This window comes from Vigna radiata, chromosome 7 (genome assembly GCF_000741045.1).
Source record: "Vigna radiata var. radiata cultivar VC1973A chromosome 7, Vradiata_ver6, whole genome shotgun sequence".
Classification (NCBI taxonomy): domain Eukaryota; kingdom Viridiplantae; phylum Streptophyta; class Magnoliopsida; order Fabales; family Fabaceae; genus Vigna; species Vigna radiata.
The window spans coordinates 22,067,668-22,082,670 of record NC_028357.1 but is presented as its reverse complement, the minus strand read 5'-3'; the positions used below and the strand labels follow the sequence as shown (position 1 = coordinate 22,082,670).

Sequence of the window (15,003 nt, the reverse complement as noted above, 5' to 3'; positions counted from 1 at the left end):
AGAGAGAGAGAGAGAGAGGCGTTTCTAGGACAGAAGAGGAAGAGTTGCCAAAATCCTTAGTGTAAAGGAAGATTAGTGTTGTTTTGGAGTTGTAGATAAAACCTTGGGATTGGCCAAGCTATGGGGAAGCGTGCCTTTGTTTGTTGTATGCTATGCAATCTTGATTTTCTTGCATGGAACTCCTTGTTTTGATATATGTTATGATTATCTGTTGTTATTGTTGGGCAAGAGTTTGTGTTTGCATGATTATAAGGTTTGGGTAATGGTTGTGTTGGCTTTTCCCTATGTAAGTATGTATGTTTGTTGGATTATTCCATAATAGGTATTGATGCTAAGGGGGAACAAAGTTATGATGCTTGGGGGTTTTAACCATGCAAATATATGTAATGTAGATGGTATGATAATCATATGTAGAATATTGGGTTTGCTTGGGTTATAATCTACATAAAGAAGGGTTTTGGATGAATGAAGTAATGTAATGTATGTCTTATAGTCTATTCACATGGGTGTATGAGGTCTGAATACATGAATGTTTTATTAAGTATGTTTGCTCATGATTTAGGTTGATGTGTGTGTGTTTTGAACACTTGAATTATGTCTAGAATGTGTTTCGATTCGACAATAATCGATTATCACTAGTTATAATTGATTATTTGCGCATTGGTTTTGAGTGTTGTTTCAGAAATAATCGATTATTTGGGTTGATAGTCAATTATCCCTCCAAATGTGATGAATTTGGAAATTTGTTGTGCCAAAACTAGTGAGATAATCGATTATCTAAAGTGATAATCGATTATCACAAGGTATTATGTGTAAATGTGAATGTTTTAGGAATAATCGATTATCACTTACGATAATTGATTATTCTAGAGTATTTTTAATGGAAAAGTATGATTTGATGAAGAATGAATGTGGACCAAGCTTGAGGAGATGTAGAACGTGATGATAATCAGAGAATGAGATTAGTGGTTATGTTTAGTGAGTTTTGGAGTGTACTTGAGTATGTGGTTGATGAGCATGAGAGTGGAGGATAAATTTACTTGACGTACCTAGTAAATCCTGAGTTTATCAATGGTTAAATGTTTCCTTTTGCCTTATGTGCAGGATTACATGGTCCTTAGCTGGATTTCAGGACTACTCGAGAAAATATGTAAGGAAGGCTACATATTAGTTTGTAGGAGCAGCTATAGGCAGGTGAGGTAGGGTACAGGAGTGAGACTAACTCTTTCCACTATGGTACTCATGGTATAGTGATGCTCATGATATTACTCATGATTGGGATAATCATGATGGTGTTGTATCTATGAAGATGATCATGGTATTGGAGATGCTCTAGGTGATGCTATATTTACAATGGTGTTACTAAATGTCTATAGTAAGTAGTTAACATAGGTGCTGATGAGTGGATAGACAAGGGTCTATGCGAGAGATGTTAGTGATGACATCAAGGGTCAAGGAATCAAGGATCGAGGATCGAGAATTGAGTAATTCATTGTGATTTAATTGTTATGTTAGAGGATTAGGCATCCTATTGCTATTACTATTGGGTATGGAGTGGTTGTTTATGGTTGATATATATTCAGTGTGTTTATACTTTAATATTATTATGATTATTTTATCGCTAGCTTATCCCATATGTGTTTTGTTACCAATGAGGAGCATTGGTATCTTGAAGCTACTGAAGTTTTAATGATGTTACAAGCTGAAGAATTGAAGACACTTGTTGTATTTACATTAAAAGCATTTTTGCAGCAATAATTGTATAGGAATAACTTTGTTGATGTAAGAATTCTTAGAAGTTTTCCTTTCTAGAGAATCTTTGAACAAATAATCGATTATTTCGTGTGATAATCGATTATCACTAGCCAAAATAGAAAGACATAGCTCGCGCAAATAATTGATTATTTCACAGAATAATCAATTATCACTGTCTGATTTAATATTGCCCAAGTTGCGAAATAATCGATTATTCCTCGGGATAATCGATTATCACTTTTTGAAAACCTCATAATGGTCGAAAGTAATCGATTATCACTTATAATAATCGATTATCACTGGTAGTTGGGAGTTGGCTTTTTAGTTTCTGACCTCTAGGCTATATATACACCTTTCTAAACCTCTTAGAGTTTTAATTAAGCCATTTGAGAATACAGAAAAAATATGAGGAAGTTCTCAAGTGTTAGTGTGCTCAAATCAAGTCTTATGAATATGAGAAGCTTACTCTTAGTGTGTCTAAGGTCGAAACAGTTCTCTTTAAGTTGATTGAGCTGAAGTTCTTCTATTCATTTGTCGAAGGAAGGTGTTCTCTATTATTTAATATTTACTTATCTGATTGTAATATTTAAACTATATTTTTAGTGAAAAAGTTAGTCACTCTTTATAGTGATTAACAACTAGACGTAGAATCTTTTGATTCAAACTAGTATAAAAATCATTTGTGTCGATTTTCTCTGACTCTAAACTTTTAACACTTAGATTGTTTGATAAAAGTTCTAAAAGAAAATCACAATTTTTGAAAAAGAACCAATTCACCTCTCCTCTCTTGGTTATTGACCGTTACATGCTCTTTAAAATCCTTTCCACTGCGCGATACCAGTTTCAACATGTTTGTGTTTATGTGTTGTGAATGAAAGTATCGGCGAAGTTCCTATAATGTGTTATAGGTGAGTAGTTGATGTTGCAGATGGTGTTAAGGCATGATAAATTTGAGAGATAACAGGAAATAAACTTGAGATTTTTAATGAAAGCTATTTTTGTTAAATTTAAGACAATATAGTTTGAGTTATTTTAATTCATTTGTTATTTCCATTATTTGAATAATGTAATCAGACAAGTCTTTTAGAACTCATATACTTCGAATAAATTATGCTTGTTTAAAGGTTGTGGTTTTGAAAAATACGTTTTCGCACTATGATAGAAAGTTGAAATTTATAGTTTTTGAATAATCTGTGACACCTTGGAAATTGGGGTGTTAGATGCCTATATGAAAAAAAAGGAGTTTATAAGTAAAAGTTATGATTGTAGAATAATTTTTTTTTTCGGAATTTGCCGATCTTGGCCTTATTCTAAAGCTTGAAACAATTTATTTTCACATTTTCAATTAATCAAATTTAACTTTAGCTGCATCAATAAACATTATCATATCAAAAAATAATTTATGCAACTACAAATCCCTTTCTTTAAGACATTTATTTCAAAAATAATTTATAACATTTCTTAAAAAAATAATTAGAACTTTAAATTTGCAAAAGCATAAAAACAATACACTCGAATTTTATACTAGTTCACTCCAATAGAGTTACATTTGGGTAGTCAAGACAACTTGAGCTTGACTTTTCACTAATTCAAATATTACAATATCCTTACAATTGAATTCTTAAAAAAGAAAAATACACACAACACAAGTTTCTTGAATCACACAAGAAACAACCAAAGCACAACAAGAATCCCTTTTGTAGACTTGAACTCACACCAAGAACACCACACAAACACAGGTGAAGACACAAGAAAGATAAAACCTCAAGATTGGCTCTTCCTATCGACTCAAGAACCTTTCTATAACATGCTAACAAGGAGAAATCACAACTCAACAACTCATGAAAGAATCACGAACAACAATAACATACTTCCTGTGAGAGAATGAGGTTTTTCCATTTTGCAAAATGATTTCGTGCATTAACAAAAAATCTCTACACTTTCATAGAAAAAGAAAGGCTTGTATAATATGTAAACTGACATATTAAATCGATTGAAATAACTACTTTCTTCAAAGTTTGTGTAAAGTCATTTAAGAAGAAGAAGAAAAAGGAGTAAAGCTACACTACATAGTGAAAAAATGTTACTAAAATTTGTGTCCTTGGAAGTTCATAGAGAACATTGTTTTGGTTTACTTAAAAACTAAAACGGAATGTATAAACATTGTATACATTGAAAAGCGCTCTCTAGTGAGTAAACTTGTGATTTGTTTATTACTATCCATATAATCTATCCATCTTAGCCAAGAGTGTCTATTTGGTAAAGAATATTTGGGTTAAGCCAAGAGTGACTTATTCAGTGAATACTTAGTTAAACCAAAAGTAATTTGTTGAAAAAATATTCATTTAAGCTAAAAATAGCCTATTAAAAGAATATTCGGTTAGACTAAAATTGACTTGTTGAAAGAATATTTGATTAAACTATTAACCCACACAATACTCAACACGCTAGTCAAAATTAACTACGAGCCCAAATAATACTTTTTGTACTTCACAATATTAATATGCTTAACAAAACTCAATCTCTTAATTAAGAATCATACATAATTTGCTTTGTCAAATAAATAAATAAATATAAAATGGTTGTGTATTTCTCATTCCTTCTTTTCTCTTTTACTTTATATATTATTATCATTAACAATAATTTAAGAGAGAGAGTGTTTCCATCTAAATTTTATTTATTTACATTTGACACTAATATTCGTTATCATTTACTCTCTCTATTTTTTACAAATACAAAAATTTATTTTTGTTAAGACTATTTTACCTCTATAATAAATTGTCAAATAATAATTATGGGTATCAAAAGAATTTTTTCCTTTATTTTAAATCAAATAATTTAATAAATAAAAGGCCAATCTGAATTATGTATCTCATCTAATACAATTTTTATTGAAAGAATCATTAACAAACAACATATTTGAATCATCATAGGAGATATTTATGAAAAATTTAAAAAGATATTGAAATACAATTCAACTTTTTTTTTAATGTTCTTCCAGTTTTTCACATAATGTTCTACTTTATTCTAACCTCACATTTTTTATACTTGTATAATTAAGTTAAAAGAACTTCTTCTAATATGAAAATATATTATTCTTTATCATTGAAAAGCTTGAAAAAAATGATCCAACTAAGTTATGATATACATAGCAAACAATTGTACAAACCTTATACCTAAACTATAAGATAGGTTAATTTCTATTAAATGGTAAGAAAAGGTTGAAAAATAATGCTTTCATACATTAATGATTATGATAGATACTTATGTAATTAATTCTTAATAAATTAAGTATCAATACCATTATTTAATATAATCTTTTAATAGAGAATGTTATCCTTTAATAAATAAAAAGTGATTCATTTGTTTAACAAAATAAATAATTAAATAATTTTTCTATATTTTAAAATAATTAAATAACATTTTTAACTGATGATTATGTAACTTTTCAATAGTATTTTTATAAAATTATATATTTTTTATATTATATTTTTTTATCTTTTAATAAATTGCTCAACAAAATAATAAAACTATAAAACTTATAGAATTATATATTTTTTAAAATAAATATACAAACAACAAGGATGTGGTCGTACATAACTTTGTTTAACTTTTAACTATAATTAAGACTGAAATCATATAAAATCAAGAAATTGCAAAAATAAGAGTATTTTGAATATAAAATAAGAACATAGACTGTCGAAGAGGAAATATACTACAAAAATGGTTATAGCTCAAAAATAAAAGATCGAATTAGTTTGGTATATATTATAATTCATATATCAATTAAAAGAAACGAAACGAAATTGTATAACCAGAAAACGGATATCTAATTAGGGTTCTGAGGGTGAGAACCCTGGATTGCTCGAAGTGTTGAGCTACGTTCCTCTCTGTGTCGTTAGGGTTTCGAGTGGTCGTGTTCTCTCTAGAAGCAGGTATCTTCAAAATCTTCGTTTTGACACATCCACCTTATTTGCCACTCCTTCTGCATCGGGGCGCACTGGTAGCGTTTTCGAGATTTTAATTTATCAATCTATTCTTTTAGTTGCAGTTAAAGTATGGCTTTATTTGATTGAGATGCATTTTTGTTATATAATATTTTAATATCTATTATAATTGATGTTTGCGGTGCAGTTGATGGTTTATCTTGCATTATGTAACCTTTTTCTTACAATTTCCGTTACGCCCATCCCTGGATTGTTACACTGTTTTAAAACTTTCTTGGAATTCTTGTTTCCAAATTTTGCCAAATAATTTTTGTGCGTTTAGGTCGCACTTTGGGTGACAGAAGGACCTTGTCGACTTGAAAACAGTTTCAATCGGGCTCTAGTAATATTTCGTTGTGATAAGTAAGATTTGTGAGTGGGCTTGTGGAGGCGTAATGTTTATTGNTTTAATTTAACCTTTTTCTTTCGAAAAGGGGAGCAAGGGAGGGATTAGAGACTAGCAACCGGATGTATATTTTGCACTGGTTATTTATGTATTCAATTAAAATTTTGTTTTGCTTTCAGGTGTTTTTGTGATATTTTGGGAAATGGGTGAGACTGGAAAACGATATCATTCACAGAGAGACCATGATGGGGACAGGAAAAATCAAAAGAGACGTGTGAATGACAGAGACGACAGGGGTAATGATGAATTGATTGTTTATAGGATACTCTGCCCTGATGAAGTTATTGGGAGTGTTATCGGGAAGAATGGGAAAGTGATAAATTCAATTAGGCAAGAAACCAGAGCAAAAGTCAAGGTTGTGGATCCGTTTCCTGGTGCCAAGGACCGGGTTATAACGATCTACTGCTATGTTAAAGAGAAGGAAGAAGTTGAGATTAACGATGAGTTCACTGGTAAAGAACCATTATGTGCTGCTCAAGATGCTCTTCTCAAGGTTCATGTTGCCATTGTCAATTCCATTACAACTCTTGGAGATTCTGAGAAGAAACGGAAGGATCGAGATGAATGTCAAATTCTTGTTCCATCAAGCCAGTCTGCAAATATCATTGGTAAGGCAGGCACTACCATTAAAAAGCTGAGAAGTAAAACACGAGCAAATATCAAGGTTACTGCCAAGGATGCAGCAGATCCAGCACACTCATGTGCTATGGATTTTGACAATTTTCTCTCGGTTAGTATTTTTACGAAACTTACATTTGAATTATTTATTGCTTAGAGGTTCATACAATCATTTCACTGAATGCTAGCATCTAATCCTCTTCCAGTGGTACTTGCCAATTCTAATGTTTTATTTCACCAATAATATAATGGTTGGCATATGATTTGTTTTACTGCTTATCTTTCAAAATTGTGAACATTTAACATGATCGTGTTTCTGATTGTGTTAACTAATTATGCATTTTGGTTTTTTCATACTATTCTTGATATGTTACATGTAGTGTGCAATCGTATTTGAATGTCTTCCACTTATAAAACATTATATAACACCCACTTTACATGGTAGTCTAATAATAGCAAGACTAGTGACAAAACAACTGTGTCAATAATCACTTGATAACACATTTACAACACTTTTGGGTTGAAGTGTTTTGTTTGGTTACTACATTTCATCCTTAATACTTCTTCATAGAATATATTGTTTGCTTGTTCTTGAAAAATGTCCTCTTTGTCTAAAAGAGGTAAAGGAATGATCTATGACTCTTGAGACTGTGATCTGTGAGTAAATTTGAAAAGAATTGAAACCCCAAACAGGTGTATTAGACGGAGAAGGTTAAAGTTTGCATCTCTTTTTTGTTCCTAAAATCCTCTACTCTTTTGACTGTCCTCGTAGTTATTGTTATAATTATAGAAATAAAAGTTTTGATTCTATATAATAAAAAATATTGTCATAATTATGGAAATAAGGAGCTGGTCCAATATAATCAAGAATATCTAGATTATATTATGTATTATTAGAAACTTTTTATTTATTCCTGTATCATTCTTTGTTATTAAAGGATATCAAATCTTCTCTACTTGTTATACTGATTCCATTATTAATATAAATAAAGCACTTGTCCCTGTATCAGAAACACGTGACTTTAGCTCAATGTTTTTTTCTTCCCTAGAGTTTAACACGGTATTTGGAGCCTTTTTCAAAACTGTTTTGGTGCGGTAGATCCCTAGTCTTAGAGGATTTTTTTTTTTATGCAAACTTTTCTTCCAAGCTTGCTTTCACTGTTTCAGTGTCATCTCTTAGTTCTTTTCATTCAGTTTTCCAAAAAAAAGAGTCTTCCAACAGTAACCTCCAGAACAAATTCTCCCATTTTTTCTAACCACATTATTTGTATGGATGACCTTTATATCAAGGAGCTTTTTCTTAAGGTATATATTTATTCATTAACAATGTGGAACATAATTAAAAAGAAAGTTTCCTGTAACTTAAGAAGAATCCAATCTTATTTTAAAAGAAGGTTTCCTGTTATATGCTGTTAATACACTACCATTGGAGAACTTCATCATATTCATAGTCTTCTATGTATTAATGTGTGGTGTAAATTCAATATTACTTTTGGTAGCTAATGGATGCTCTGTGCACCTCTTTTTGGTAGGCGGCCATTACAAGAAGCCAACTGTATATAGAGTTGTGGAATGAATAACTAATGGGTGCTGAAGTCCTTGATTTTACCTAATAATTGTACATCAAATTAAATGATCATATCATTTTGAATGTAAAGTTAGAAAAATCTGTAATTTCTGTATGTTTTATGATATTTTTATCAAATTCTTACCCTTGACTTTTCTTTTTCATTCACCAAGGAAAGTTCTTTTGCAGTAAACTTACACCTTATTATTGTTGGTTTCTGAGTAGATTACTGGTGAATCAGAAGCAGTTAAAAGAGCACTATTTGCAGTTTCCTCTATTATGTATAAGTTTGGTCCGAAGGAGGACATCTCTCTTGACACAACAGTACCAGAAGCCCCACCTAGCATTCTTATTCCCTCTGATGTTCCTATTTATCCTCCTGGTGGACTATATCCACCTTCAGACCCTATTGTCACACCTAGAGCAGTTCCTCCAATTATAGGTGCAACTAATGTTCAAGATCTGCAAGGTTATGCTGATGCTGGCAATACTTGGCCTCTGTACTCTTCTGCCCTTCCAGTTGTTTCTGGCTCTGGTGCTTCCCAGTCTGAGGAGTTAATTGTTAGAATTCTGTGCCCTTCTGACAAGATTGGTCGTGTCATTGGGAAGGGAGGTAGTACAATTAAAAGTATGAGGCAGGCTAGCGGTGCTCATATTGAGGTTGATGATTCCAAGGCTAATTATGACGAGTGTTTAATCATTATAACTACAACAGAGGTACACTATCTTGCCTTGAAATATTAATCAAAATGCTAGAATGCTTTGCACTGAAACCCCCCCCCCCCCCCCCCCCCCCCCCCCCCCCCCAGTAACACACACACACACACATATATATATCTCATAATATTCAAGATTAAAATCTGGAATTATTAAAGTGATGAGTTGATTGATTCTCGCATTTCAATAACTTAAGTGATTTGTTGTTAAGCTATGTGTATATGCTTTTTTCATTTTTTTCTCTGTGTATATGTTTTGTATCATTTATATATCAAGTTTATCTAAAATCTGCCTTGGTTAAGTTACTATTTTCTATCTGTGGGCAAAACCCTATTATTTTCATCTAGTAAATTTCATGAAAACAATTTTTGATCCATTTTTGAAAGAAATCTTTTGTAGTTGAACATTGTGCTCAGCAGTGTTAATTTTCCGTTCCTTACGACAATAAGGATTGATGCTCATTTAGTATGTCAACACTTACACTTGTTAACATCATTTTGGAAAGAATCTAGAAGGGAATGAGAAAAAAATTAACTTAAAAAATAATTGGCAGAGCAAGATTTGGCATGTTATTCTGTTAAAATCAAAATATGTAATTTCATCGTTTCAGCATATGTGAATAGTTTTGAGCATTCTGTGAAGTGGCAATCAAGTATACAGTTTCTGATACGAAAACAGAAATAGGATCCTTTTGATATTTAGTTTGAGAACGAATATTAGCTGTATACTCAAGAAAATTATGTAATGGTTGGTTGTCACAGGTCTTGATAAGATAAAAATTCAGGGTGTTATAACTCCAAACTCTATAAAATCTTACAAAAAGAAAACTTAATTTTCATTCAAAATTTATGTATATCTTTTTTGGGTTGACTGTAATCTTTTGGACATGAATGAAAATTATGTATGTATATCAGCACTTCTTGAATGATTCACGAATGACAATAGCTATGGTTTCTCAATATGTGTGATCAGGTCCTAATATTACATATATAGTCTAGATATTCCTGATTGTATGGATCAACTCCTTATTTCTATGATTATAACAATATTCTTGATTATTTAGGATCTGCTTCTTATTTCTATAATCATAGCGGTATGTGTTCCCATATTTTCTATGGATATAATTATCCTGTCCCAAATCATATTGCCTATATAAATAAATTCTTATATTCTTATTATAAAATGGAAAATGATCATGCGGATATGTATTTTGTAGTCGCCAAGTGATCTAAAGTCAATGGCTGTTGAAGCTGTTCTACTGATGCAAGGGAAAATAAATGATGAAGATGATACCACTGTTTCAATGCGGCTTCTAGTTCCATCCAAGGTGATAGGTTGTATTATTGGTAAAAGTGGCTCAATCATAAATGAAATTCGGAAGAGAACTAGGGCTGATGTTCGAATCTCGAAAGGTGATAAGCCAAAATGTGCTGATGTGAATGACGAACTTGTTGAGGTTTGACTTTTTCACATGTTTTAAAAGTATGTTTATTAGGCAATATTTGGCATGAAAGCTTTATATGGGTGTGTCTGTACAAGTGTTCAATCGTGATTTGAACTCAATTCTTTTTATATTTCCTCAATCTCATCTCTTTTCTAGTGAAGTGTGGAGTGGATGTTCAAACATTGAAACAAACATACACTGTATGATATCTATGACTCTTTAACAACAAAAAATCATTGCAGAGAAAAAAAGGAAAATTGAAAAGTAAACGCCACTGACTAATGCAGCATTTTTTTTTATCTTATAAACCCAATAATAACAATGATAGCACTTTTTTCATATTTAACCCTTCATTGTTTTTTGGAGATTTAGGTGGGTGGCTCAGTTGATTGTGTAAGAGATGCACTGATCCAGATTATATTAAGACTCAGAGATGATGTGTTGAGAGAAAGGGATACTAGCCATAATCATTCTATAGGTATAGGTGCCGAATCCTTGTACTCAGGTAGTGCGGGTTTTTCATTGCCATCTGTGCTTCCTTCGGTCCCTCCTGTTGCTGCTCCATTGGTTTATGATCAGAGGGCTGAAAGTGGAGCTGGCCTGGGCATGCTTTCTTCAAGCAGCCTTTATGGATATGGATCTTTGTCGGTATGCTACATTTTCATGGCCATATTGTTACAAGATATTGTGATAATTTTTCAGGAATATTACGATTTAGTTTTGGTTTCTTTTTTTCGTAAAATACAAAATGCTAATGAAAAAGCTTTCAGTCTTTCTTTTCTTTTATCTTTTTGTTATGTATTCATTCCAATTTTAGTTTAAAAATGTGTCTCTAATACTTTTTCTTTTGTTTAATTATATGCAATAGATGGGAGAAAATGGCTATGGCTCTATATCCTCGTATACCAACAAGCTATATGGAGGGTTAGTATACATTTATATAACAATTATGCAAATACTTGCCGACTGATTTAGTAAATCTGGGTCTGTAGAGTAGAGAAACATTTCCATTTGTAAATGCAACTCCCACTCACTGAAACCGTGGTTTGAGAACAAGATTCTGAAAGTTTAATTGTGGGTTTAGACCTAATCAATATGCACTTAACCTACTGTTTTTATTTTCTCAACTATATTAAATTGGTTAACTTATGTTTTTGTGCTCTTATTGTGCACAGTTTACCTCCCCCATCAACTCTGGATATGTTGATTCCAGCCAATGCTGTTGGTAAAGTGCTGGGTAAAGGAGGGGCAAATATAGCCAATATCAGGAAGGTTGGTTCACACTTCTCAATTTATTATTTTTTATGTTATTCCTGAGGTAATTAATTTTTTATTTGAAATTTGCCTTAAAACTAATTTGCGCTTTGGTTCTTGCTGCCATGTCACTCTGATTGTGCTTTCCAGTTGTGATACTCAAAAGAATTACTGTTCTTAAAAATTCCACATCATGTTGGAGTGAGTAAAGTGATTCAATTGGAAGAGATATCCAATAATTGGGATGATTCCGAGTCATATTGCTGAATATTAGGATGTTGATTGATGCATGTAACCTACTCGCCCTGTAGGATAGGCTAGGTTTTATTAGTATTTTTTATGTCATTAAATTCAGTCGGCGAGGAGTGTTTTTATTGATTGCTCACTTGCATTGGTTCTATGTACTTCAGTTATTTGTTGGAAGTAAGAGACATCCAAATAATTTGTGATGAAAGTAATTAGCAAATAAATAGGTTAAGGGCTTCACCTGTCATGGATCAGCAATCAGTTTTTCACATTTGCTACCATATATATTTTTCTCAGATGATTCAACTTAATTTATGAGATATTTTCTTTTGCTTATGATAATTTATCAAATGAGTATACAAAAAAAAAAGTTGTATATACTCGTTTTGTTTGATGTCAATGACTAGACTAGTTGGTTATTCTCGCATAATCTGTCCATACACACACACACACACACACACACACACACATATATATATATATATATATATATTATATGTATAAACTAATACAAATTTTGCTTTATTTGATACAAAATATAATACTTTTTTTTTGCACCAGATTTCGGGAGCAACAGTTGAGATATCAGACTCCAAATATGGCCGTGGTGATCGTATTGCTCTTATATCTGGCACACCTGAACAAAAGCGTGCTGCTGAAAACTTGATCCAGGCATTTATAATGGCAACCTGAATTATTGAAGTTCGTTCTTGGGGTATTGAAGGTGAAAAGTTTATTTCTTGAAGTATCTCCTTGTTCCTCTCCTTAGTTTCTGTTAGGTTGGTCCTGGAGAGACAATGTTCTCTAGGGTTATTCAGCTTGACTCCTGCTTCTCCCACAACAGTGGCTAACAAGTTCGTGCTTGAGGATCCATTGCTGGTTTTTGTATGTAGGAATTATAGTTCCTTTCCTTTTGTTTCCTCTTGATCTGCTCTCATCTGGGTTTTATCGTAGAATCTAGGATCATTCTGTCCTTTCATGATGTTTGTCTTGGACTAGTGTGGAGTCATCGCTATCTCCATAAATTATTCAGTGGAACCATAAAGCGGTGTTTATTATGTTTCTGATGGCTCACCATCTTGTTCTCCTTTCTTGCTGAAAATATCTTCCCTATAGATGCAAAATGAGATGCTGAGTCTCTAGCTATCTGTGCTTTCTTGTATCCTTGGTTACCCAAGTAATTTATCCAGAAGGAGGGAAGTTGCCTCATGAACTCAAATGATTTCGGAAAACCCTGGACCACTTTCTTTCCCCTAATTCTATTTCCGTATCTTGTAATTCTGTCATGCATGAGGACATTTACAGCTAGATATAACCGTCTTGCATCATCTCAAACATGATTCAATATAAATGTATAGAAATGCTAGGAGCCAAATTTTTTGTGGTTTAAAAAATCATTAAGACAAGATAAATGCAAAGTAGGAAGATATGGCTTGTTCCTCCTTGTCATAAAGAAACCATAAGACATCAAAGAGCAATCAAAAGCATCGTGAGCTTGAGATGTTTGAATTGTCTCCTGGAACTGTCTTGATCCTACAGTCTTCACTGAATGTGAAAGATTTCTAGCAATATTCTTTTGCTTGTGTAGCACTATTCATACATATTATCTGAAAATCCTCTGGATTTTATTTCTACATTTGTACATTCTGTTCGTTTTTAATCTGCCTTGTGATGGACGCCACTCAAGAAAATATATACTAAAGGTTGTCCCGAGTGATACTTGATCCCTGCACTGCCGGCAAAGTTTGCTCATATGGGGCTCAGTTTGTCAGTTGTGCCACATCTGCTAGTTGCTGCCTGTCAGATTTTAATGTTGCAAACCATCGTATCCAATATGATGCAGGGTTCTATCGTTCAATCTAAATTCTACCAGGGGTGGCTGATGAGTTTATATGCCTGATATTCTCTTTCTGACTTATTTGTTTTCCTATTTACCGCATATAATATTTTAGTATTCCAATTCAATTTGATTTTTTAGTTAAGGTGATTTGGGTAAAATTCTGCTAAAGAATCCAACCCTAGTAAAATTTAAATTTGTGGACAAAGATTGGGGTCTGTTATGTCTAAATATATAGTATGCAACAAGATTGGGTAATATATTTCAGAAACATATCCCTTATTTCATCCGTGCTGTGCCTGCCATCTTGTGTTGACCTTTGTCTCGTCCAGATTACTTGTCGCCACATTTCAACATCAGCTGCCCTACGACGAACCTCATTCTAGCATGTGCGAATTACCTTGATACCTATCTGGGATAATGTCAAACCTTTGCGATTCCTCAAAATTTGAAACTCTCGCCCTTCACATAATTATGTTCGTTAATATTTTCAATCGGTAAAAGGATATACTACACATGTGGATTAATTCTCCCGTTTTTCTAGCTGGCTGTATTTCCAAAACTGTCTAGATGTAATTTTCCTAACAGTAAGACCTCATTCTTGATCCTGTACGAACACTGCCCATTCTTTTTCCGCACAAGCTTTGAACTCCGGTAGTATTCTTATCACTAAAGACTCCTGGTTTAAGTTGAGTTCGATATAATTTCATGTGCTCTGCAACATTTTATCTTTGGAGGTATAGTTTGACCAAATGATTTATTGGGGGCCAGTACGTTGTGGAAGGTAATATTAGAAATCTACTTGTTTATTGTCTTGAATTATACTTCTTAATTATGATTACTTTGTTTATGAAGCTGTCCATTCTTGTGTGTAGTTTGATTAGTTGGATTTCACCCCACCCTAAATAGTAAATGTTTGCCGCAGCAATCTTTTGATTTTTGTCATTTATACTTTTCTAGATCGTTGCTAATCAATTAAACCGAACGGTTCCTCACTTTATTTTGTTTAACTCGTTCTTTTACATAATTTGTTGTGGACTTTCTAATTAACTAGAAATCAAATATAAATCTCTGCGTCGTATATTTGTTTTTGCAATATTCATTAGATTTAGCAGTTTATTTGTGTTGTCCACTACGTAGTGCATGGAAAGTAATGTATTATCATTTTACAAT

General features: G+C 32.4%; 1 protein-coding gene across 2 annotated transcripts; it reads left to right on the top strand.

Moving 5' to 3' along the window:
* Nucleotides 1-5,535: 5,535 nt before the first annotated feature.
* Nucleotides 5,536-14,090, top strand: LOC106768483 (KH domain-containing protein At4g18375). Of its 2 annotated transcripts, none has more exons than XM_014653662.2 (8): nt 5,536-5,690; nt 6,267-6,877; nt 8,558-9,049; nt 10,266-10,505; nt 10,866-11,141; nt 11,362-11,417; nt 11,669-11,765; nt 12,555-14,090. In XM_014653662.2, exons 2-8 carry the CDS (start codon nt 6,290-6,292, stop codon nt 12,684-12,686), a joined length of 1,881 nt encoding a protein of 626 aa, XP_014509148.1. In that variant the 5' UTR covers nt 5,536-5,690; nt 6,267-6,289; the 3' UTR covers nt 12,687-14,090. The 2 variants fall into 2 exon arrangements, with proteins under 2 accessions (XP_014509148.1, XP_014509149.1); XM_014653663.2 differs by having other exon boundaries at nt 5,536-5,758.
* Nucleotides 14,091-15,003: the final 913 nt, after the last annotated feature.